This window comes from Sus scrofa, chromosome 4 (assembly GCF_000003025.6).
Source record: "Sus scrofa isolate TJ Tabasco breed Duroc chromosome 4, Sscrofa11.1, whole genome shotgun sequence".
Taxonomy (NCBI): domain Eukaryota; kingdom Metazoa; phylum Chordata; class Mammalia; order Artiodactyla; family Suidae; genus Sus; species Sus scrofa.
Genome location: NC_010446.5, coordinates 112,166,366 through 112,193,345, shown reverse-complemented (window position 1 = coordinate 112,193,345; position 26,980 = coordinate 112,166,366). Strand labels below are relative to the sequence as shown.

General features: G+C 40.1%; 1 protein-coding gene across 1 annotated transcript in view; it reads right to left on the bottom strand.

The window, feature by feature from the left end:
• Nucleotides 1-26,980, bottom strand: part of VAV3 (vav guanine nucleotide exchange factor 3) — a 377,763-nt gene that overhangs the window by 9,488 nt on the left and 341,295 nt on the right. Inside the window, 4 exon segments of the mRNA XM_021090110.1 lie at nucleotides 15,923-16,052; nucleotides 21,737-21,824; nucleotides 22,404-22,520; nucleotides 25,816-25,850. Coding sequence (XP_020945769.1) covers nucleotides 15,923-16,052; nucleotides 21,737-21,824; nucleotides 22,404-22,520; nucleotides 25,816-25,850 — 370 coding nt within the window.

The following is a 26,980-nucleotide window of genomic DNA, read 5'->3' as shown; positions in this document are numbered from 1 at the left end:
GAGCCAGGGGCCAGCTCTTACGCTGCTTCTGCATCCCCATGGGATCAGGCCCAGTGCTAAGAAGCTTACAGCCAAAGCTGCTGAATGGACAAGTATCTCAGCAGGGTATTTAGTTCTGCAAGCTCTTGATGGCTCCTCCTCTTCTTCATTTAGCTCATCTTTTTTGCTCACTTAACTGCTCAAAAAGACTTCCAGCACAAAGGAGAGAGAGTGAAACACATTCAAGTTTTATTCCCTGGGATCCCTGAGAGGCATAATCTATCAATGATATTCCTACGATAACTCTTAATTTTTTTCCTTTTTTTCTGAGATGCTGAACAGCTGTTAAATACTGTGGGTCTCATGACATGAACCACACTCTATGCCTGAGGAATCTTCTGAATCTTGCACTCTTGTCGCCCTGTCCACAGCTCTCAGGCAAACTTTTTAAGGCTTGGTGGAGATACTTCTACTTTTCTACACAGTGTGGCATGACTTACTGTTGTCAGTTTTTCTACACATCAATTTTCACTGCCTTTGGGTCCTTAATTCCTGGAAGGTGGCAAAATAGCATTTGAACGCCTGGCACCTGTGGAGGCAAGCGTATCAAATAACACGTTTCCCTAGGAAAGCGTGGATTTAAATCTAGATGGAAGCAGTGTCCGAATAAGGCATCTAGTGGGAATATTTTGCCAGGTAGTTTAAGGGCTACCACATGTTTATGTCCACACTGAGAAGATACCCACCTACTTTTACACACAGGCAGATACATGTTTTCTTCCTCTTCCTCTGCCAGGATGGACTGTTGGTAGGTGCGTGTCATGGAGGGGAGCAGTAGCAGTGACATCCCCATGGGGATGCAGAGGGATGATTATCTCCTGTCCCTGTCATTTCCTGGCCTAACACTCACTTCACCGCCTGATATCACAGGTAGCCTGCTTGCTAGTACCTCACAGTATTCCAGGAAGCTTCCTGAAAGAAAGAACTTTGATTCATGTCTATATCCACTGAGACAAGATTAAATTTATGCCGAGACTGTTTTCATGGAAGTAATCATTTGCAAACTGCATGCTTTCATTAAGGATCCAACGTTCCTCCTTCCCCAAACGCTTTCAACTCCTTATTAGCACAAAGGAGCCCTTGCTCAGAGAGACCATCACCCTCAGGTAGGTCTCTGATTATTTTCACGTGACACCTGGCCCTCCGATGGACTGATGTTCATGGAACACTAGCCAGTGAGGGGCTCACAGTTGAGTGACTTAGTATTTCTCATTGGGGAACTGTCAAAAGTACAGTCACATGGCATTAACTTTTCCTAGTTAAAGGCTGAAGGACTAAGAATCTCTAATTGAAACAGAAGCTGTCAGCATAGCCCTAATAAATTGATTGGCAAATCATTAGTGAATATTTTTCAGTATAGGGACTTGACTGAGAAGGCAGAGCCACAGAAGCACAGCAATAAAAAGAGAAACAGGGTTCAGAGTAGAATGAAAAAGTACTAGTGAATTGATATCTGATGCCTGTACTTGTGTTGTCAAGGCTCACTAAGCATTGCTTTAAAGTATTTTGCTCTGCCTTGATTAGGCTATTCATGTTCGTGAGCAAATGAAAATCCACTCAATTTTCAGTAGCATTTGAAATCTGCACACCGCAGAGACCAAACCGAATCAACACTTTTCCTTAAGGTACTGGTTATCAAATGACAAAGCATTTTTTTTTTTTTTGCCCTAATACTTAATTTTCCATTTTGTGTATAACTGAACATGATGCTAATAAGCATTTGTTAATTATTCTCTGGGATAGACATGTGTTCAGCTTTAAGTTGGAGCAGCCGCATGTGTTCATACTCATTAATGTAACAAAAAGCTGTCAGTAAAAATATCACGCCGTTGGACCAGCGGTAGCATCATCAACACAGGGATTCCTGTGAGTCCTCGGCCCAGCAGTGGCCTAAAGGTTTTCATGAACAACTGTGTTCCCATGTGGGACACTTTGATGGGGGTTCCAGGAGGTTCTTTTTTCCACAGTTGTCTTCAGATGGCCTCGAAGGGGAGAACTTGCTGAGGATTTAATGAACCTTTAGTTTAAATCTGCGATCCTTAACCTGGTTTTATATTAGAACTGAGCCCTGTCTTCTTCTTAAGACTCCCGGCAACACTCACATAGTTATCAAATACCTGCTCACCCATTTCCCTCAAATATATAGTGTTTATTGTGTATTTTATATACTGTCACTCAAAAAACTACAAATAATTCAAATTGGTTATATTTAATTGAATGCTGACATCTGGTGAATGGATAAATCTCTTTTAAATAAAAATTCAAAGATAGGACAAGGAAAACTTAGTCATTGTAAAAAAATAAATAGCTACTTTGTATTCAGTACTGCACAGTCTAAATATATAAAGCCATTAACCAGCAAAGAATGAGTATAAGGGCTTATTGTTATGGAAACTTAGATCATTTGACATTTCAAGGGATTTAAGATTATTTATAGGCATGTAGTTTATCAAGATGTGAACTTGATGCTAAATCCATACTCTCTTTTGTTGCTTTTGGAGTATAGTTGATGCACCATGTTGTGTTAGGGTACATGGGAAAGCAATTCAGTTATACACATAACCATTCTTTTTCAGATTCCTTTCCCATGTAGGTTATTACAGAATATTGAGTAGCTCCCTGTGCTAAACAGTAGGTCCATGTTGGTTATCTATTTTATATACAGTAGTATGTATTTGTTAATCCCATACTCCTCATTTATTCCTCCCCCCTTTCCCCTTTGGTAACTGTAAGTTTATTTTCTGTGTCTGTGGGTCTATTTCTGTTTTGTGTAAAGTTCATTGGTATTATTTTTTAAGTTTCCACAGGTAAATGTTATGTTGTCTTTCTCTGACTCACTTCACTTGGTAAAATGATCTCTAGGTTCATCCATGTTGCTGCAAATAGCATTGTTTCATTCTTTTTTATGGCCGAGTAGTATTCTGTTGTATATATGTACCACACCTTCCTTATCCATTCATCTGTCTATGGACATTTAGGTTGCTTCCATGTCTTGGCTATTGTAAATAGCGCTACAATAGTGTCCGTACCTTTCTAATTACACTTTTCTCTGGATTCATGCCCAGGGGCGGGACTGCAGGATCATATGGCAGCTCTATTCTTAATATTTAAAAGAACCTCCATACTTTTCTCCATAGTGTCTCTGCCAAATAACATTCCCACTAACAGTGTAGGGGAGGGTTCCCTGTTCCCCAGCATTTATTATTTGTAGCCATTTTAATGATGGTCATCTGACCAATGTGAGGTGATACTTTAATTTTGATTTGCATTTCTCTAATAATTAGTGATACTGAGTATCTTTTCCTGTACTTGTTGGCTAGCTGTATGTCATCTTTGGAGAAATGTCTATTTAGATCTTCCGCCTATCTTTTGGGTGGTTTTTTGACACTAAACTGTATGAGCTGTTTATATATTTTTGAGATTAATTTCTTGTTGGTTGCATTGTCTGCAAAAATTTTCTCCCATTCTGTAGGCGGTCTTGTTTGTGGTTTCCTTTGGTGTGCAAAAACTTTTTAGTTTAATTAGGTCTCATTTGGTTTTTTTGTTTTTATGTCCATTACTCCAGGACGTGAATCCCAAAAGATATTGGTGTGATTTATGTTGAAGAATGTTCTGCCTATGTCTTCCTAAATCCTTACTCTTTACAAATAATTGGCAGATGTTTATTAAATAACTAACAATGTACCAAGTACTGTGCTAAGATGCTACTGGAGATATAACAAATGAGACAGAGCATCAGCCTTCAAAGGCACTTACAGATTAGTAAAGAGACAAATACGTTAGAGATGATACAGAGACGTGGAAAGTAGTCATTTTGAATAGAGAGTGCTATGACTAGACTTCTGAGCTCCATTTGAGCCTGTCTCCCCCCCCCCACAAAAAATCTTCAATCTTCAAGTTGCTCGGGCCAAACACCTTATAGTCATCCTTGAATCTTCTCTTGCTGTTCTGTCTCATATTTGATAGATCAGAATGGCCTGTCGGATCACCTTCATAATATATCCCCTATCTGGCCACATGTTGGTCCGGGCCACTCCCACCTCTCACCTGGTTTGCCTGTGAGCCTCCTAGCTGGTCTTCTGTTTCTTCACAGAAGCTAGAACAATCCTGTGAAACTCTGGCATGTCTCTCCTTTGCTTAAATCCTTCCAGTGGCTTCCCATTTCTTCCAGAGTAAAAGCTAAAGTCCTGTAAAGCCTCACATAATGATTCCATCTCTGCTGCTCTTACTCTTCTTTTGCTCTGGCCACACTGCATGCATGTATGTATATGTATATATGGGTGTGTATATGCACGCATACATATGCATGGCTTCCTTTGCACTGCACCTATATATGAGTGTGTGTATACACACATACATATACACAGCTTCCTTTGCACTGCACGTATATATGTGTATACACACATACATATACACAGCTTCCTTTGCACTGCACTTTCCTGCTCTTACTTCCTTGAATCTTAAGTGTTACCTTCACAGTGAGGCCTACTCTGATGCCCCGTAAAAGAGCCATGGACACATGACTAGTGCCATATGGTGCAGAGAGAAAGCAGGGTTTATATGGGGTGGAGGGGTAATATCAAAGTAAGTCAGTAGGTAGAGGGCACTCAATCCCCCAGACTCCCACTGTCCTGCTGCTAGGTTGGCCGGGAATACTCTGTACATGCCAAGGTCAAAGACTGAGTCACCTGATCTTCAGATGAATAAGGTATTTGTGTACATTTATAATGATAAAACCCCCTGTTTGCTATGGACTGAATATTTATGTCCCCCTTGCCTTCCCCAAATTCATATGCTGAAACCTTATGCCTAATGTGATAGTATTAAGAAGTGTGGCTTTTGGAAGGTGCTTGGGTCATGACAATGAAGCCCACGTGGATGGGGTTATAAACTCACTCTTATAAAAGCCATCCCGTAGAGCTTCCTAGCCCTTTTCTTCCACGTGAGGACACATGGTGTCTCCTGTGACCCAGAACACAGGCTCTTACCAGATACCAAATCTGCTAGCCCTTGACCATAGGCTCCCCAACCTCCAGAACTGTGAGGCATACATTTCCATGTTTATAAGACACTCAGTCTGTGGTTTTGTTATGGCAGCCCAGACAGACCGAGACACTGGTCATACATATGGCCTTGTTAGAAAGGGGAGCTTCTGTTGGCAAAACTCAAAATTGCTGAACTAGCTCTCTATTAAGCCACCAAAAGGTGGAAAAATGAATCTCTAGTATTGTTCATCTCCTCACCAGCCCAGTTAAAGTCATAAACCATCCCCAGCCCTCCGGAGTGCCATTATGTTGTTAAATTATTTTTTCTCCAGAGCACTCACCAACTTCTAATACTATATAATTTATTTTTTATCTGCTATCTGCCTTCCCCACAACAATGTACGTTCCACAAGGGCAGAAACTTGTCTCCCCCCCGACCCCACTGTTGCGAATTCCTGGCAATTTGAACAGTGCTTGCCTCGAAGTAGGCTCTCAATAAAGAGCTGTTGAGTGAATGAATGTGGGGCCCTGTGGAGAAGTTACTACTGAGGATGTAATAACTAAAGACATGAGGAAAGGTGTCTTGTGAGGAAGAGGGCTGAAGAAAAAGAGGGAAAATGAATTGGGGAAGATCGAACAGAACGAATGAGCTTTGAATAGAGAAAGGTCTGAATGAGAAGTCAGGCAATTTTGAAATGTTTGTGGTCAGTGCTGACAAACTGGAGTGACTTCATGGCACAGAGGCCAGCATGGTGACAGATGAGGCAACCATGTATATGAGAAGGGACTGCTTAATCTGAGTAGTTTATTGAAAAAGAAATGCAGTGGGGAAGGGGCAGATGCACATCAGATGAAGGGTTATCATGATAGAGCATATAAAGTATATTTAACTTGGAGAAGCTTTGAAGAGATGAACTGATGATGGTAAACAACGACAATAAGGCAAAGTTCTGGACCAAGATACGAATTCTTTTTAAAATTGTGTTCAAAAAGTAAATGGAGTGCTTTTGTGTGGCCATGGACTTAAAGTCGCTTGAGTGCCAAGCCAAGCCTGAGGATGACCTCTCAGGAATGTCACAGAAGGTCCTTGTTCGAAGAAGCCTCTCCCAGGGCCGATGGGAGAGCTAAGTCTCAGGTGCCTTGATACAAGATCCGCCCCTGCATTCCCGGCTGTTGCTGAGCCATTAAGCTAAACTGTAGGTAACACTGAAGAGGTAAGTGTGATCAAGTGTTTGGTACAAGTAGATGCTCAAACACTTTGAATACATAAAACAGTGAATGAAGGAGCTCTCGCTGAGTCTGTACTCAAGTTCTCACGCTATCAGGAGAGACGAGAGGTGCAGAGTTAAGACTGCTATCTTGTGTACATGTGGAATTCAAGCTGCATATCAGCGGTCTAGATGATGAAAAAAGAGCTCTCAGCATTGTTCATCAAAGCTAGAGCCTGATCCAAATTTTAGCAAGGAAAAAAAAAAAAAAAAAAGGAATCCCTCTCAATTTAGATAAACTTCTGTTTTATAGGCAAGAGAGACTAGAAAAACCAAAGCCTTGGATCAGGGTTGCCACACGAGGGTACTGTGTCCAATTAGGGAACATGACACATATAGAGATCAGTTTTTAATTCAGAAAATAAGGTTTATGAGAAAGAATCGTATACAAAGTAAGAACTATCAAAACATAAGGACTACTTTTTGAGCTCTGAAATATTAAAAAAAGGTTTGAGTGAGGTTACTTGAATCTGTAGAATTTTGATCTGCAGGTATTATACCTCTGAAGGGACCCTGGATACTGGCTGCTAATTGTCAAAGCTATCAGGTTCAGGGTAAAAATGCCTTATAGCAGCATTTTGAGTCATAAAGCTCCTGAGGAAGGTAAATATAACAGGAAGCCCAGCATGACCTGATAATGAAGATGTGCAGCCGCAGTCGATCATGCCCAAGAACTGTAAATTCTGTGGACATGACATCCTGAGGAAAAGAAGATAACAATGTCAGCAGTGGGTTGGACCCATCTAAGCCCCTAGAAAAGAGCATCGAGCACGTCCCACGTGCCAGACATTGTTCTAAGTAACTTAAGGCTCGTAAGGTGAGCTTAACACCCCATGAGGCTTGTTGCGGGAGGAAATAAACTAGGGAAACTCTAGGCACATTTGTTACTTTCCTGTATCATACAAGCAGCAATTCTAGCTCATCTGTTCAACAAATGAAACCTTTCATGATGCTTCTCAAGGGGCTGGGGGTTCATGAAGAAGCACTCCGTTGGAGACATTAATTTATGTGAAAGGGGTCTGAAAAATATGGTGGTCTGTTAATCATCAAATTATTGACTATCAGACAGAATCACTAGGTTCATACTCTATATCAAATATGTTATATTGTGTTTCAGACAATTGGTTGGGTAGGTTTTTCTTTCATTGGTCAGAAGTGCTTCTGCTCAGGAAGACAGTGCTTTAGGCTGCAGGAAAGGTACGAGCCATTGGAAAATAGTTCACTGTATTAACGTGATGTTTCCCCTGCAACTCCCCATCCATTGACTTGCTGTCTACCCCAGTGACACAAAGTCCTCTTAGAACGCCAATAAAAAATAAATAAGGATGGAAAATTTTGAAAAAAATTAAAATTAGTACTATGAGATTAGAGTGGGTTGAATGGTGCCTCACCTTCCCAAAGATGTGTCTGCCTAGAACCTGGGAAGCTGATCTTATTTGGAAAGTGGGTCTTTGCAGATATAAGTGAAAGATCTCAAGATGACATCATCCTATATTAGGGTGGACTCTAAATAAAATGACAAGTGTCGTTATAAAAGGGGAAATAACACACAGAGGAGGAGGTGACATGAAGACAAGGCAGAGATTGGAGCGATGAGTCTGTAAGCCAAGGGACACCAAGGATTGCCACCAGCCACCCAGGAACTAGAAGAGAGGCCGGGGTGGATTCTCGCTCTGAGCCTCCAGTAGAAACAACCCTGCCAACACTGATGGCAGACTTCGGGCCTCCAGAACCACAAGAAAGTAAATTTCTGTTGTTTTAAGCCCCTCCATTGGCAGTCATTTTTACGGCAGTTCTAGGAAGCTATTGCAATGGAATTAAAACAGATATTTAAATTACCAGAATAAAATTAGATTAAATCAAACCCAAATGCCAAATGACCAGGGGAAAAGATGACAAAAGGCTGAGGGTAAAGTTAGGAGATCAGAAAAGAAGAGTAGATAAATATGGGTATGTTGAATTACAAAGACAAAGTAAAAAACTAAGTGGATGTTTGAGGAATTTGTATGAAGGAGATAATAAATATTATCCACTGTTACACTGTGCCAAAGCTAATAAATAGTGGTAAAGGTTAAGGCATTAACAGGATGTTTCAAGAATGATCAGGAAGAAGAAACTTATGTTACGTTGAGTTAAATAAATATGAATGATACAATTTCCAAGTTTCTAAACACTGGCTAAAATGAAGCTTAAGCATACTGCCAGATGGCAGAGGGAATAACGGGGGTACCTGTGTCAAAGAGACCACACCGGGGAGATACAGCCCAGGTTTTTTCTGGCTCTGGCTTTGACTCTTCCCTATAAGGGCATTTTTATGGTCCCGCTGACCCAGGACCCATCGCCTTTGTCAGTATTAGAAGAATTCCTATAATAGTTGTCATCACATCAAAAGGATCACGCTGAACGATAGTACGTTTCGAGCCCACCCATCTTTCCATGCTTTTTAAAATAGCAACTACATGTAACACTTGAATGTCGCGCATGGACCTTGGGCTCTGACTTCATTCACTTAACTCCTCTGAGCACCTGCTTCATGAAAGGCCCTGGGCAGAGTGCAATTTGAGAATGAGAAGCAAAGGGGCCTGGTTCCTAAGGCTTCAGGGAACAAGACACCAGAAGTTGTTAGATCAAGATATAAATCAGACTGTAGTCTTGAAAACTATGAAATAAAGTGTAAATGATTCATAAAACTATCTTCAACCCCAACCACTCTTCTTAGTGTCAACTGCCTGCTGAAACATCGAGTGTGCATAGGTACTAAGAATGGGCACAAAACCTAACGTGTTATCTTCTCCTGTATACATGTTATATCACTTCTGTTTCCAGGTCAGTGGGGTGACTACTGGGCAGTCCTCTAAGGCCAGTACTTGTGTATTCTTCTACCTCAGTTCCTTTTCCTTTATCCAGTCGGCTCAACCTCCAGATGAAATCCAAATCTGCTCAACTGTCCTGTTCCACTGTCTCTGTTCAGCTTTTGTCCGAACCACCATCGTGCTTCCCATTCACATCTGCAGTAGTTTCCTAACTCATCCCTCTTCCGTCCACACCTCCCTCTAAGCCTCTCTCACAGAGGAGGCAGTGAGCTCTTAAAACAATGTCTGTTCATATCATTTTCTGTTATTATAAAGTTTCAGTACATTCCAACTGTAGATCTTAGAATCCACTCACTGCTTCACACACTTGACCCCCTCCTAATTCCTAAAACATGCAAAGTTAAATCCTGCTAAAGCTCCTTCATATGAGCTGCTTCTTCATAGTGGAGTTTCCCTACCCACCCCTAGCTCACACCCTGCCAATCCGTCAACCAAAGTAGATCCTTTAATTTCACCCAGACACCACTTCAAGACGTCCTTCCCTGACCCTCTAGGTTAAACAGCCCCTCTTGTTGCACCCTTTCACTTGTGCTTCGGCTTCACAAGACTTGGCAAAATGTGTAATTATTTATGAAGTTGTTTTATGTTTGTTCCTGTCCATGGTATTCACTGTTACAACTAGCATCTAGATTTAGAACAGGGCCTGGCACATACTAAGTGTTTAAGTGTTTGTTGAATAAAAGAATGAATGAATAAGCAGATACAGTGAGGTCACAGGTGAGGAAGACATGGTTTCAAATGTGACCTACTCAGTATCCCAAATCCGCTAAAATCAGTGCACCAAGCTCCCTCTCCCCCTGGATCAAGTGGAGGAAATCCTGTGCTGCCACTTTGTTCCAGTTCTGTTAGTCCTCTTCAGCTAACGGGGTCATCTCTAAGTTTTAAAACTTTTTACTTCTGGAATAATTTGGACTTAATAGCAAGAATAGGACAAAACAATGAGGTCCTACTGTACAGCACCGGGAGCTATTTAGCGTCCAGTCTCTTAGGTTAGAACATGATGGAAGATGGTATAAAAAAAGAATGTATATGTAGCAGTGGTCACTTTTCCATACAGCAGACGTTGGTAGAACGTTGTAAATCAACTACACTTTAATAAAAAATTAAAGAGAGTGAAGTAAGTCAGAAGGACAAATACCATATCACTTACATGTAGAATCTAATATATGGCACAAATGAACCTTTCCACAGAAAAGAAAATCATGGACTTGCAGAATAGACTTGTGGTTGCCGAGGGGGAGGGAGTGGGGTGGTTGGGGAGCTTGGGGTTCACAGATACAAACTATTGCCTTTGGAATGGATTAGCAATGAGATCCTGCTGTGTAGCACTGGGAACTGTCTAGCCACTTATGAGGGAACATAATAATGGGAGAAAAAAGGATGTGTACCTGTATGTGCAACTGGGTCACCATGCTGTACAGTAGAAAAAAATTGTATTGAGGAAATAATTTTAAAAAAATGTATATAATAAAAATAGTACAAAAAACTCCTATATACTTTTCACTCAAACTCAAGTGTTAATATTTTACAGTTTGCTTTATTAATCTCTATTTTTCCTGAACTATTTTAGAATATGCTGCAGATAAAATGCCCTTTTTCTCTAAACATTTTGGTGTGCGCTTCCAAAACACAAAGGTATTTTCTTTCTTTATAAAATCACAGTACAATTATCAAAAACAAGTAATACTCTTAGTTTAGAAACCTATTCAAAATGTGTTAGCTGTCCAATGTATGTCCTTTACAGAAAAAAAAAAAAAATTGGGGGTCCAGGGTTCAATCCAGGATCCCATGTTGCTTGTAGCTGTCATGTCGCTTTGGTTTCCTTCAATCTGAAATAATTCCTCAGTCTTTGTCTTGCGTGACACTGACATTCCTGAAAGCGTATAGGCCAGTTATTTTGTAGAATGACTTTCAGTTAGAGTTTATCTGTGGTTTCCTCATGATTAGGTTCAAACTGTGTGCCCTGGGGGCAGGGATACCCCCAAAGTGTTGGTCTGTCCTTCTCAGAGCATCACATTAGCAGGTACGTGATACCAAGTTGACCCACTACTGGTGATGTTACTTTGGATCTCTGGATTAAGGTGTTTCCATTTCCCTTTCATAATAAGTTGTGAGAAGATACTTGCGATTACGTAAATACAGTGATAACCACCATTTGTAAAAACATTAGCCAACTCTGTGGTCCCACTAATTCTCCACTGTATTTACTTGGGAAAATGCTTGAGGTCTATCAAGGGGAAACAGCTCATCATGCAACTCTTCCGAGTGTAACAGGTGATTGCCATTCTACCTTACCTCCTCCTCTCATGCACACAAAGAAAGAGACCTAGGATGCTGTTTTTAAAAGAAGATAATAAAATATCTAATCTCATTCCTTATTCATCAGATGAAAAAGCTGAGGCCCAGACAGGCTAAGTGACTTGCCTAAGGTCAGACAGTTACTCCGTAACAGACCTGAAAATAATTCAGTGCTCATTGTGGAGGGAGGAAGGCAAAAGTCAGCTCCCTGCTCTTCAAATATACGAGCCCTCGGGTACACCCGAAGCAGCCGAAGGCAGGTTTTCTGCGACCGTGTTTGGCAAGGAACGGGATTCTTACACGATCCACAGAACAGGGCAGAACATTGTCAGGGAGCCACCGCAGTTTAGCTGTCCAATGTATGGGAAGCACGACAGCTCCCTGCTCTGCCTGAGACCTCTTTGTTCTCTCCTCTTTTTCTTCACTCTTGGAAACACTCCAGTCATCATAAAGGCAAAAATAAAGTCTCAAAGATCCCGGAAAGAGCCTCGCCTACAACGAGCTCCTCACCTAGAAACGCTGTGTGCTCCCTGACCAATACACTGGATGCCCGTTTAATTGGAAGCGATTTCTTTATCTGTGTACTTCTGTAATTGCATGCAGTAGGTCTGTCATAATGGTACTACATTTTACAATCTTGAAAACAGTTGTTAATTTGCCCGAGAACATTTTGTATTAATACAGAAGCAACCTGTCCCACAGTGCCCTGGAACTTTCTTTTCCAAGGTGACTATATTATTTAAGAAAAAAATAATAAGTAGCAGGCTCTAGGAGTTGAACAGAGGGTGGTCCTGGGCTTCAGCTTGCCTGCTCTGCTTCCTCCTTTGCTTCAGAAGTAATGGGGATGCCACACCGTGTCCAACCCCATATCCCAAGGTATTACTTCTTGTAAAAGTTTCTTTGAGATGATGTTTAGCAGCAGCCCCCAGAGCTATAAGCAGAGGTAAGAACTCTAGAGGCATCCTGCACGCTCTCTATACAGAATAGGTAGTGTTTCCCTCTTTATCACTTCCAGAGAGGCACCACATGCATAAAAACAGAAGCAGTGTTTCCATTAAGGGTTAACCCTTAAGCAGGGCTTGATATGAAATAAGTAAAGTATATTTAAAGAATCAGCAAAGATGTATATCGCTCTGAGTTTAAAACCAGCCATTCAACTATTAGAAATAAAAGGAAATGTTTGCTGTTAGGGGTTACTAGAAGCAGTAACAGCAGCACCCATGGTGGAAGTGGTGGAATTGGGGATGGCTTTGATTACGTGTTGGCCATGGACTGGCACTCTGCTAAATGCCTTATCTACAGCATCTCATTTAATCTCAGTGTTCCTCTCATTTCATGCAGAGTCCACATAAAGTACATAACACATGGGGATAACATAAATTTGAACTAAGATCCTTATCTTGCTGTATGGTAATAACTGAATAATCTTGAGGAGTAGACCATCAAGAAATTATTGCTGATTGACATACTGACTCATGCCCTAACTTCCTTCCGGTCTCTTTAGGAGCAAGATCATGCCTGATCATCCTCTAAAAAATACCAAATCCTAACCCTGACTTGCCAGAGTCTTCTCATTAAAATAGAAGCTCCATAAGGGCAGGGACTTTGTCTTCTCAACTGCAGGACCTAGAACAGTGCCTTGTCTGCGTTGGGTATTTAACTTACTATCTGTTGAAGAAATGAAATGACTGAATAAGTGATGAACAAAGTCAAGCTCTAACAAAGACTAAGTTTTAAATGGATGATGGGCTTTACTTCTTGATTATAAAAGAGGGTGTGCCAGAATCTCTCCCAAAGATTGGGTTTGGAATGTCTGAATTGGTGACTCTCAATCTCCCTGTAGCTTGCCTGGATATTCATAATCACGCTGTGGGCTGTGTTTTGAAAAAGGAAAAAGAGCCTGTAACTCCATTCCTAGTGACTAACAAGTTTGAGCATTCAATATCTGGTTAAACACTAGACACAAATTTTAAATTAGGCAACTTCATTGTTGAACAGTATTCTCTGAGCCACCTATGTGTGCGGAGCCCAGACGAAGTGCATGGGGATAACAACTATGCAGTCAAATAGAGGGTTAGTGCCTCCCACTAACGTGGGACATCTGCTCTCTGACTGCCAAACCCTCTCACCTTGGATCTCTAAATGAACAACAACCCTAACCCTAACCCTAGCAACTTCTTATCTGCTGCTACTGGGAAGATGAGGTAAAAAAAGAATTGAGAATTAGATTTTGCGTGTGGGGAAACACATCATAACCTTGGTAGATGTTTAAGAAATTGGTAGAGGAGGCCCCACTGTGGTTCAGTGGATTAAGAACCTGACTAGTATCCATGAGGATGAGGGTTCAATTCCTGGCCTTGCTCAGTGGGTTGAGGATCTGGCATTGCTGCAAGCTGCAGCATGGATCACTAGATGTGGCTAGGATCCAGTGTGGCTGTGGCACAGGCCAGCAACTGCAGTTCTGATTCCACCCCAAGCTTGGGAACTTGCATATGCTACAGCTGCAGCCCCCCAGAAAAAAAAGAAAATTAAAAAAATTATGGCCTATGTAAGAGTCTAAGATAATTGGCTAAGAGTGGGCCAAAAAATAGATGCATAGATGCTTTTTTTTTTGGTCTTTTCAGGGCCACACCCACGGCATATTGAGGTTCCCAGGCCAGGGGTCCAATCAAGTTGTAGCTGCCAGCCTACACCACAGCCACAGGTGTGACTCGGGATCCAAGCCACATCTGCGACCTACACCACAGCTCATGGCAACGCCAGATCCTTAACCCCCTGAGTGGGGCCAGGGATCAAACCTTCGTCCTCATGGACACTAGTTGGGTTCGTTAACCACTGAGCCACGACGGGAACTCCAAAAGGTAAATTTTAATGTTTTTACAGTTTCAACAGTAAGTGTGCTCTGACGATTCTCATTGCACAAGCCTGTTCATTTATCACTGATCCTTGTGAAGAGAACAGCTATTAAGTTACTCAAATTAAAAAAAAAAAACAACTGTCAGTTGATGTGACAGATTACTTGTTTGTTTTCTTATATGCAAGTGTTATGAAGTTCTACTGGTGTTGTTAGAGCCCTGAGAGATTCTTGTTTCCCTTTCAGCTTCTGCTTTTTGGGGTGGGGGGAGTTAAAATTACGTTACATGATGCAAATTCTTTTCTTCAAATACCCCTAGATATTCCCATTTTTGCTTAGGCTAAACATTGTGAGGGTAATAAAACTATTCCTTTCTCCTCTAAAGAAGTTTTATTTAGAGAGGTCCCATTATGGCTCAGTGGTAACAAACCAGACTATGAGGGCATGGGTTCAATCCCTGGCCTTGCTCAGTAGGTTGAGAATCTGGTGTTGCCATGAGCTGTCATGTAGGTCGAAGACATAGCTTGGATCTGGGGTGGCTGTGGCTGTGGCCAGCAGCTACAGCTCCAATTGGACCCCTAACCTGGGAACTTCCATACGCGATGGTGCAGCCCTAAAAACAAAAAACAAAAAATGCCATTATAATAAGGGGATGAAATCACACTTTATTCATAGCATTTTTCATCACAGTGTTCTCTTTACATGTTACAGCCATCTCTGGGAAGACTACCTGCACTAAATGATGATGAGGAAAACGTTTTTTGACTTGAACTCGCACTCAAATGATAACAAGCTTTTGGCTCATGTGCTACTCTGTAGTGGATATTTGTGGCATGGTGCTCATTCTGAAAGAGAGTGGCTCATACACACTTTCAAATACTGGCGTCAGAGGAAACATACTTTCAGTTATTTCAAAGTTCGGGAAGTTATCATTGAAACAGTATCTCCAAGCAGACTTGGATAGGAGGTTAGATGGGAGAGCTGTGCACCAGCCTTGCTTAAATACTGTCAATCCAATTGGATTATGACCATAAATGTATCAGTTAAAAAGAGTTTGGCTAATATAAAAGTCACTGCAAAGTACAAAACTTGCATATTAGCATACCCTGCATTTCAGATGGATTTCTGAACAGAAAACATGATTTTTTTTTTTTTTTTTTTTTTTTTTTTTTGCCTTTCTGTCTTTTCTAGGGCTGCACCCACGGCATGTGGAGGTTCCCAGGCTAGGGGTCCAATCGCAGCTGTAGCCACCGGCCTACACCAGAGCCACAGCCATGCAGGATCCAAGCCGTGTCTGCAACCTACACCACAGCTCATGGCAACGCCGGATCTTTAACCCACAACCTCATGGCTCCTAGTCAGATTCGTTAACCACTGAGCCATAATGGGAACTCTGAAAACATGATTTTTAATTTAGCTCAAAGAACTAAATCTCAGCATATTCATAAACCTGTTGGTCCATCTGATTTTGCTTTGCTCCAGGAAAATTCCTTGCTAAATGCATCAGCACATTAATTGGTTCCGTTTCAAAATACCGAATGAAGATGTTCTCATGCCTTCAATCCTTAAGTGACAGCCAATTGTATTCTGAATTACAATACTCACAGCGGTTGCCCGCTCTGTTAGCCCTCTGTCCAGCTGAATGTTCTGGCTCCTTGTATGGAAACTGCAGAGTTGTATCCAAGGTTCTGAAACCTTCTTTAAGAGAATGGTGCTTGTAGTACTCCACAAGTTCCTTGAGGGAAGAAAGAGTCAAACACATGAACTAATCCTCAACACAGAAATACATACAATGTAAGGATGATCAGTTTAATGCTCAATTCTTCCATAAGCGTATGGCAGAGGAGTAAGTGATAATCTCTCCCTGGTGTCTTGATGGCTGTGATGCCCAACTAGTAATTGTCCCTGCTCCAAGCCATTTATAATGTGAGTTACCCCCTGTTGTTACTCAGCATCCTGTTAGCCTTCAGTCAGATGTAGTAAAAGAAAGCACACTCAACCTCAATTTCAGAACAGTGATTATTGTCCTTATTTATGAAGCACTTCCCTTTATTTTTGTTTAGAAAGGCAGCAGCTGTCTGATGAATATATAGCTATTGCTAGTTTCCTGCATTTTCTTTGAACATAGCAGAAAAACAAACTTGATCCGAAATGTACTTTTCCATGGTAAACCAAAGGTGTTAAGGCACAAATGGAACTTGACACTGTTTCTGGTTTATGATGATGCGTTACTGCCCTTCTCGTAGCTCTCTATGTCATCTGGTACTGACAGAGGTCAATAATGCAGTTCTCCCTAATTTTCTCTTACTCTTAATTGCCTTAAATATACACAAGCCTAATGTCACAACCACCCACCATCTTTCATAGAAAAATTTCAGGAGATTTCTTTTGAGATGCCGGTTTCATAGATTTTTGCACAAATCTGAATCCCTCTACTTTAAATGGAAACTGAAAAGTGGTTATCCCAGGATGGAAGAATGCGTGTTGTCACTGAGTGCTCTAGACATGTTTCTTAGAAAAATCTGAAATGAAAATAAAAGCACAATCACTTTTAACCTAATTAACAATGCTGCTTCTACAGTAGAATAACAGTGTAAAATAAAGAACATAAACAGTGTAGAAGCAACTCATTTCTTCAAAAAAAAAAAAAAAAATCGCACTGTCATCAACCCAGTACCATCATTTGGTGGTCATGTTCAAAGTTTCCAAAACAAATCAATTGGGCCAAAAATCACCCGAAAGAAAAGATGATTTATTTATGATCAAACTTGGATGAGTTGTGGAATGCACTGTGTGGGGAGTTCCCAGGGTCACAGAGATTAGGAAGCTACGGCTCCTAGGAGTTCTCACCCTTGCAGGGAAGTGAAGGGTTATGGAAGTTCAAAGGCAAGAAAGAGAACTTCCTTTTCCGAGTCCAGGGGGGAGGATGTGGGAAGAGTTCATGATGGATGAAGTTGGCTTAAATTGAGGAGCAGGTAAAATTTCAAAAGCCAGGAAGGAGGGAAGGATGATTTTAAGTAGGGAAGTCAGACAGGGACAGACATAAATGAAGACCGTGTGCCGGGATGGTCTATAAGGATACTACAAGGATAACTAAAGCAAAGGGAGACTTCACCTTTCTGTAAAATGGGGATAATAGACCACTTCACAAACCATAGCAAAAAAAGGTAAAGTGCCTGGCACAAGTCAATCATTATGCCAGCTACCATGATCCCATGTGCCAGGCTTTTTATATCGTTTTGTACATTCTTCACACGAGAAGCGGGAGATAGGCCTGGTCTCCACTGATGCTCCAGGCGCCGTGAGATTCATCAGCTTGGACAAGGTGGTGAATAAGCTGGTGTCTGTCTCCAAAGTCTGCGCTCTGAACCACATCACACTATTGGCAAACTGTGTGGCAAACGTAACTATGCGGAAAGGGAAGCCAAGAGAAGGAGCATGTGCTAAGTATCCACGGTGTACTAGGAACTTTGTTTTCTGACACCCAAGATGCTAGGGTTTTATACACATTCTAACCTAAACATTTGTTTTCTTCCATCCTTGGGCCCAGATTATGGGCATCCTTGAGGCAGCAAAGCCGTGGGGAATCTGACCAACTTAAAAAAAAAAAAAAAGTTATAGTAGATAGTTTTATATCCTGAAAATGACTTCAATGATCAGAATACGGCATTTCCACTATGGTGATTTTTATCATGGTTTACAAGGGCAGGGTCTGGAATTAAATTTTACTTTGAGACCAATATTATCATTTAACTTTTTTTTAATGCAGAATTTTGTAAGGTCTCTGGAAGAAATACACACCTTACTACTCTTTGCTTCAGCAACACTGTGTATAGAAATATATATATGTAAAATAATTCTTAATCTTAAAATTTAAACTGAGTGAAATGTGTTAGTTTCTTTAGCAAAAAAGTGAAAATCAACCTGAAAGTCCTTATAAGCCAATAACTTTGAACATCAAGGTAGTTTTGTTACAGGTGATAGAAATTTTATGCAGTATATTATGAATTAGTATGAATTAAACGTTCGTGAATGTCACTCAAAGCCACAGAATGATCATCCTGAAAGGGGACTGGTGATCATTTAATACCTACTCACCTCCAAATTTTACGGAAGAAAAAAGTTTTCCAAGTCCTAAGGTCATGTGGCTTGGTAAGCTGCCCAACACTCTCATCACTCCACTAAGCATGGATGGCATTTTAGTTCCATTTTTACAGTCTTCGGAGAGTAAATCTTTCTACGTGTTTCTCACTGGGTAGAATTAAATAGTGCCACGGTGGATCTCTTCCAATTTATGCCTTTATGCTTTCTGTATTTTAGTCTAATCCACCCCTGCTTTAGCAGTCATTGACCTTCAGGTACTACAAGTAAATAAGAAGACTCTAAACAAAAGAAATCGCTAAGCTTCCTTATCTCACATGGACACAGCGGTGTCAACAATTCAAGTCTCAGAAAAATAATGAGTGAGAGCCAGTCATTCCAATTACCAAGGAAACAGGCTATGGAGAGGATTTATAAACAGCATTTGGACATGGATTGTCTGGCGTACATGAAAATTAGAACAAAATTAATGCCTTGTAATCTGGATACAGGAATTCATTTAGAATTTGAATTTAATGACTTAGAAAAACAAAGATTTTGATTAACCAAGCAATAGAAACCCAAGGGGAAGAAGGTCAGGTCATAACCATCTGAAGCCAATCTTCTCTCGGAGAAACTGGCTAATTTAAAACAAATTCTGGATTTGGTTTGCATTTTTACATCATTTCCAAATGAAATTTAATTCCAGACCCTAATGAGTGTCATTAGGTAGGTGAGTCTAACTTTACCACCCATGATGGGAGAATACTGACCTACACTTAACTGTGTTACTTGATGCTAACAGGATGAAAGGGAGCTCCTTGAAGGTGCATGATTCAGGTTTAGAGAAGTCCCTAGTTGCCAGAGAGAAGTCTAAGGTGCCTACTGACCCTTCTTCAAGGGGGTGCTGGCTAGTCAGACAGGAGTTAGCTCTTCTGATCAGGTATCCATGTGGCTTTTCCCATTTAGGGTCAAAGGACTGCTCTATTGTGAGGTTTTGGTAAAGGTATATTTACTAATTTGCAAGCTTTTTTAGACCAGTTGAGTTCTTTTTGAATTCTGCAAAAACACAGTGATTTCACATAGTGAGGACTCAGTATAAATTTGTTCAACAAACGAACAGGAACAAAGAGAAGGAGGAAGCTCCAGACAAGTTCAGCTGTCTTCAGCAATTTTTGATGTGGTTTGCTAGACCTGACAAAAGTGCTCTAAGACAGATTTTTCAGCTCCTTTGTCTCTCTTTTCACAATTATGTTCTTTTGCTGGTTTTTTTTTGTTGTTGTTGTTCGTTTGTTTCATTGTAGCTTTGCGATTAATTCTTGATTGACTCCCTTTAACCCGCTGTCCTAGGTGCTTCCTTATGAAAGATCCCCAGATATGGAGGAAAAAAACAAGCATACGCATGTGTCCCCAGCAGTGGCATTTCTGATATTTTACACATACCATGTAAGAAGAGCTTATTTTAGCTCTGTGACAGCTACTTTTAATTCCCTTTCCAGAACATCATTGCAGAAACTTTTACTGCTCTCTGTTACAAATTATTTGAATTCTGGGTCTTTATTGCTCTTACTATATCACAGCTTTATATGCAGATAGGAAGGGGGTCTCTGTCCACTAATCCAGGTCAGACAGTATTTACTGGCTTTTCACATCTAACCATAGCGGATGAGGAACTTTCTTGAACTGAATCCAGGTGACAGAAAACGGAATTGATTGGCCTCTCCAGTGACTCTTCCTTTCATCCTCTTTGCTTGTCTCCTGTGATGGGAGTCCCTTTTGTCACTTTCAAGGTCAGCAGGTCTGGCAGTCATCTTTGGCCCTACAGCATTTTTTTTTTTTTAAAGTCTCGTATTAACTATAACACCGTGGAGCGGCCTCATTACCAGCCAAGGAAGTTCTGCAGGTGAAAGTCAAGCTGGTGTGTCTTGCAGTGCTGTGAGGACCCCCTGTGCATGCTTTCATCAGGTCTCAGCTGGGGCTGTCACTCATTATTTGTGCATCCACTTGCCACCTCCCTGCTAGGTTTTCACTTTAGGAAGAACCTCCTTAGGTCCCGTTCTCTCTGCACAGCCTGCTTGTTCCAGCAGAACACAAGTCTCTGCCAGCAGGGAGGCTGCCTGAATCTTGGTTGCCAATTTGAGAGGGTCTAACATCTTCCGGTACGTGATCTTGTAGCCCATCCTTAGCTTTTGAATTGGGAATGTGATGTTTACATCCAGAGAGTTTTTCTGACTTTTTCTTTCAACTCAAGATGCTTCAGTTTCTTTAAAACACCAATTCCTGTCTTGAAGCAATCCTAAATTTTTAGATACAGCTTTTAAGCTGGCCTATTTTGTAAGGCTCTCTCACACTCAGTTTTAACTTTAATGTTAACATCTGCAAAGTGCCTTGAGATGTTTTCCGGAAGGATGCAGGATGCATCATTTGATTGATGGTTCAATCAATGAGTGGTCCTTCCCAGTGTTACTCAAAGTACTTAGCAGAGCGCTACAAATGCATCTTATGTCCTATATCCAAATTCTTCATTATCTCAAGAAAGTATTTTGAACTTGAGAAACAGACCTGAGACCACTTTTCAGGAAATAACTTTTGCTTTACTGTCAGCAATGCATATATCATGACATGTGTATTGCTCATATGACATATGCATAATATTAGATGCTAAGTTGCACTTTTTAAAATTATCAGAATTAATAATCTTTATTTATTTGAAGCAACTTTAGTAACAACATAGGTTCAATTTAAATATAAAATTCCTATGAAATATCACTGTCATGTGCTAAAAATGCCACCTCATTGAAGTTAATTGTCCAAAGTAATGAAGGAGAACTGTAGCACAGATAACTTAAACAGCAGAAAATACAAAAAGATTTTCCATTTGACAGTATATTGTATTTTGTATGACATGAATCTAAACATGAGATTACAGCCTTTTAATGCTATAACTTAAAATATCCTCCTCTACCTAAATTCGGAAACAGAGGCAGAGGAAGAAAAGTGAAAGAATATTCAAACTTTGCTAGGTGTCTTTCAAACAAAGTAAAACACACAAGAAACTGAAAGTTGATTGTTTGGAATGTGTCCTTGGTGTGAAGAATCATAAAGAGTGTGGACTTTGAAATAGTACCTAAAACTTGCCAATTTAGTTTACCATGAAAACTGGGCAGTGTAAAAACTTAACTGGAATTCTTAAAGTTTTCAGAATTCTGGAAAATTATAGTATGATTCTCTTTAAACAATATTTCAGTGATCAAAATTTCCAAGAAACTAGAGAATTAAACTGACCATTCTAATAGAAAAATAAGGACCCCAGATTGAAAAGAACTAATCAATGCTTACCATTAAACTCTTAAACTTTCTATTTTCTGCAATTTGAAAAAAGCCATCTTTTGTTACAATCTTGATGTGCTTTGCTTCATTATTGTACCTGTGGGCAATGGATAGCTTATGAATATAAATGTGTTTTTAATCAGCAGAAATCAATAATTACCAGAGGGCATGCCCCAATAACATTATAGGAATTAATTCTGAAGACAAAATATATACATGTGCCAATACAGTGGTGACAGCTAATTAACAAAATATATTTACTAGGTTGGCTGAAGATACAACCATTATTTGAAGATAAATTGGGGGAGGGGTAGATTTGACCAATCACCATACCCAATTTATTTATAGGATCAGTTTAAGAATATGGAAAAACAAAAGCAAGCAAAAGCTAGTAATTTATACTTCTTAGAATTTACTAGAAATATATACACACATCAAGTCGCCAAAGTACAATGTTATGAAAGAAATCTAATGTGCCAATTAGCAGCCTATAACACTTAATACTATTTTTTCTAACAGATACTTTCAAGTATTAATGAACTGTCTGGAGAGATGATACATTATTTCTGCTGCAATTAGAACCTTGGTTTTCAACCTTAGTGCTATACATGTCAGATGATCTATGCAATTATGAAAACAGGAAAGCTATTTCTGTAAAAGTACTTGTCCTACTTACTTAATGCTAATTGCATATTCTCCTGACTCTTTGGTCCTGTGCCTCACAAGGTAAGTACTATTTACCCTATTAATAAGTTCAGTCTCGGCCTGCAATCTTTCCATCGCTCCTGCATACCTGTAAGAAACAAGACACAGAAATTCTGGGTAATGTACCTGGAAGAGAACAGAGGCTAAAAATAAGTATCTGTCAGGATTTCAATGGAGTGGCAGATCTGAGCTTTTTACTTCTATCCTAATTATGTGACCTCAAAAAATGCAGAAAAGGTCCTTTAATTACGTCCAAACACAAATGCTCTACGGAGATTGCAACAGTGAAGTAAACAATGCCTACTACACAGTAAGTATTTATCAAATAAATGGAGAAAGAGAGGAATCAGTAGGCGTTAGGTCAGGGAGAGAGTTGTGAGGAGTTTAGGGACGAGGAAGAAGACTTGTAGGGAAGGACGGCCTGTGTGAAACACACACACACGTACACACATACACACCCCTCCAAAATTTTACCTTTTCTATATTCAACAGTATGAAATAAAATCTCCTGTAAGTATCAATTTAAGAAAATTCCAGTAGCAGTTTATTTTTAAATAATTATTTTTGGATTTAAGATTAATCTATATAGTCCATGGTGTTGATAACCAATTTTCTTTAAAAAATTATGAGGGAGTTCCCATCGAAGCCCAGCGGAAACAAATCTGACTAGTATCCATAAGGACACAGGCTCGATCTCTGGCCTCCCTCAGTGAGTTAAGGATCTGGCATTGCCGTGAGCCATGGTGTAAGGCACAGACACAGCTCGTATCCAGTGTTGCTGTGGTGTAGGCCAGTGGCTACAGCTCCGATTCTACCTGGGAACCTCCATATGCTGTGGGTGCAGGCCTAAAAAGACCAAATAATAATAATTTATGAGTAAAATTTTTAAAAACTGTATATTTTTAAAACCAGAACTCTCTTTTTCCTAAATTATGTTGGCTTTAAATATACCCAAATTCCCTAACAATAACAGGCCCAAATTTAATGTTAAAATATTCTTAAGTGATCCGGAGTTCCCGTCGTGGCGCAGTGGTTAACGAATCCGACTAGGAACCATGAGGTTGCGGGTTCGGTCCCTGCCCTTGCTCAGTGGGTTAACGGTTCGGCGTTGCTGTGAGCTGTGGTGTAGGTTGCAGACGCGGCTCAGATCCCACGTTGCTGTGGCTCTGGCGTAGTCCGGTGGCTACAGCTCCGATTCAACCCCTAGCCTGGGAACCTCCATATGCCGCGGGAGCGGCCCAAGAAATAGCAACAACAAAAAGACAAAAGACAAAAGACCGAAAAAAAAAAAAAATATTCTTAAGTGATCCTTCACGTCAAATACAGGTTGAGCATTTTTTGGCAAAATAGATCAGAGATTTGGGGTAATAAAAGTAAAAGGAAAACATTTTATGTTTGGATTGGCCATCTTTCAAATCAATATTGCAGAAAAATTTCTGATTCACTTACAGACTCATGTAACCCAGTGTAAATACGCACTTCTAATCTATAATAAATCCTTATTCAAATATGCATGGTAGACACTGAACAAAAGTTTGTTGAAGGAGGGCATGTGAGGCTTCCACCAGGTACAGACAAGCTAAGAGCATCTTATGTAGATGGTACCTTGGTTTACAAGCAAAGTTATGATAACCCATGAACCATTAGTGCCTAGTACAGTCTGACTCCCAGCTTCCTCTTCATAGTCCCTAGCCTTCTTTCAGGTTCAGGAATTCTGTCTTCACAGAGACCCTGGATTCCTTTTTGGAAAACTCTCCCCCTCCACCAACACACCTTCCTTGTCATCATTCAGGTTTAGAGTCCCCTCTGACTGTCCCATCTAAAGAAGCTGTCCTGGATCTTGCAGTTCTCCACACCATCATTCTCATTACAGATCCCTAATTTCCTTCATGCATGTCTGGCAATTAGTATATAGTATAAGCATCTTAAAGTAACACATGGACTTGGTTTTTTTAAAAGTCAACTCATGGTATAAAATTATAGTGAAAAAGCACTACCCTGTCTTACTAGCATTCTATCCCAATACTTCAAGTATTTCACCTTTTTTCCTCTTTTGTTAAAAGAAATTCTATTTGAATATTTCTAATTCTGTGTTTGTTTGTTTTGTCTTTTTGCCTTTTCTAGGGCCGCTCCCATGGCATATTGAGATTCCCAGGCTAGGGGTCTAATCAGAGCCGCAGCAACCGGCCTATGCCACAGTCACAGCAACGTGGGATCTGAGTCGCGTCTGCAACCTACACCACAGCTCACAGCAGTGCCGGATCCTCAACCCACTGAGCAAGGCCAGAGATTGAACCCACAACCTTATGGTTCCTAGTCGGATTCCTGCGCCATGACGGGAACTCTGAATATTTCTAAATAACATGACTAAACTCTAATTTCTTAATTTATCAGTTTTAGATATCTGAAAGGAGAATCTCTCTTTCACCACTTATGCTCATTCCTTCACAGTGCTTTGTACTTTGACAGGCGGTGTGGCAGTGTACAGACAACATAACTTGGAATCCTGCTGGTACCACTTAGTAGCTGCTTGGCCTTAACCTTTGTTTCCTCATCTGTAAAAATAACGATAATAACTTTCCTTATACAGGTGTTAGAAAAACAAAACATGTAAAATAATGGGAGCTCCCTGTGGCTGAGCAGGTTAAGGATCTGGCACTGCAACTGCTGTGACTCTGGTTACAGCCATGGTGTGGGTTTGATCCCTGGCCCGGGAACTTCCACATGCCGCAGGCATGGACAAAAAATAAAATACTAAGCCAAGAGTATGTACCCTGAATGTGTTGTTATTCTATGATGATTATAACTATTCTGGGGTCTAAGTAGTTTTTCTAGCTGGAGACAGCATTTCCCTTAAACTCATGATGTCTAAAAACTAAGAATCATTATCTACTTTGCTCCTTGTTTCTGTTAGTGATAAACAATCCTAGCCTCTAAGTGACAAGTGAGCTTCACAGAGACTCAAAGCTTTGGACGTGGATGCATCTTGGCCCTCTCATCTTAAGTGTTGTAAAATGTATTTTTAGGATCTGCTGTCCTCCTGGGCTAATTTTTAGTTTCAGACAGTGGAATCCCACTTTCCTCGCCCCCTCAGCTTCATGAAATCCACTCCTCTAAAATAAAATGTACATAGTCCTCTGTGGCAGTTATAAACTTTGATTTATAGCTAAGTATATGCACTGGTACACACACCCCCCCTCTCTGATAAAGATATAGAAAGGTTGATGATAAATAAATTCATTACGATGTTTTGTTGCATCTGAAAACACATTCAGCCAGGACAAATGGAAATGCAGTGTAGTTTACTACACCCATATTTAAGGCGTCCTCGAGCTAAGGGTATGGTATTTCAACTTAGCTACATAAATGATTTTAATACTTACCACGGTTGGCAAGAATAATCTACTGGTTTGGGCACCTAGGATATAAAAAGGCAAAAATAGATTAAGTTTACTTAAGGGAAGCTTTTAGAAATCAATCATTAATTCAGTTCAGCTGACTCAGCGCTATAAAACCCTAAGTAGCATGGTCCTAGAACGATCCCCTGGCAATATTATACAGAGTGAATCATAGTATATGTCAGATAAGTAGAAAATAATTCATTTCACTTTAATTCATTCTTTCATTCATTTTACTGCCACTGCACCTCCAAACGGAGAGATAACAGGAAAAATACGAATTTTAATCTCTTGCTATTTATTATTAAGGCATTTTAATCCTATCATAGAAAATGAAAATGTTAGGAAAACCAAATAGCACACTGCTTTCCCAAGAAATTAGCAAAACAGGCAAAATAAACAACCTACACTGGAGAGAGACTCTTACTTTGCACCACAAATTTTAAATTCTGATTTTGAAGTCTACCAACTAGAAAACATTGTATTTTTTAAAAAGTTACAGAAAATCATTCGTTTTTCCCTTTTCTGAGATACAGCTTTGCAAAAGAGACAGCATTTTCTATGTAAGTGAAAAAGAAAAAGAGAACTTCTAGTTGCTGCTTCCAACTAGAAAATGAACACAGCCAAAGAAGGCATACCAACATTCATAAAACAACAAAATGCATATTCCCCATTTCCATGAATAACCTGAGGCTGATGTACACATTCCATGGTATTCCAGGGACTTTTTGTATTGGGTGTTTAAAACTACTGCTGCCCTGGACTGGACCTGAGGTCTGGTCAGTGAGAATATATTTCTGGCTATGTCCATTTTTAATGTGCTGTTTCTGTTCTTATGTTCCAGGTTAAAAGAGTTTAATATATGTAAGATTTTCTAGTCAGAACATCTTTAAAGTTATTAAGATTTAAATATTTTATCCTATGGATCACATTTTAAATTTCACCACCACATAAAATCCTGATACACAGCAAACCAACATTGAAAGTAAATGACACCATTCAAATGCTGCAAATATCTTCTTATACCATTTTTTTCCTCCACAAATAGAAATCAAGCTTCAACAGTGTCCCTTTTGATAAGATATACATGCCCTCTGAAATCTGATGGGAAAAATTTTTTATTCCACCTTCCCTCTACCTCTCTGTATTC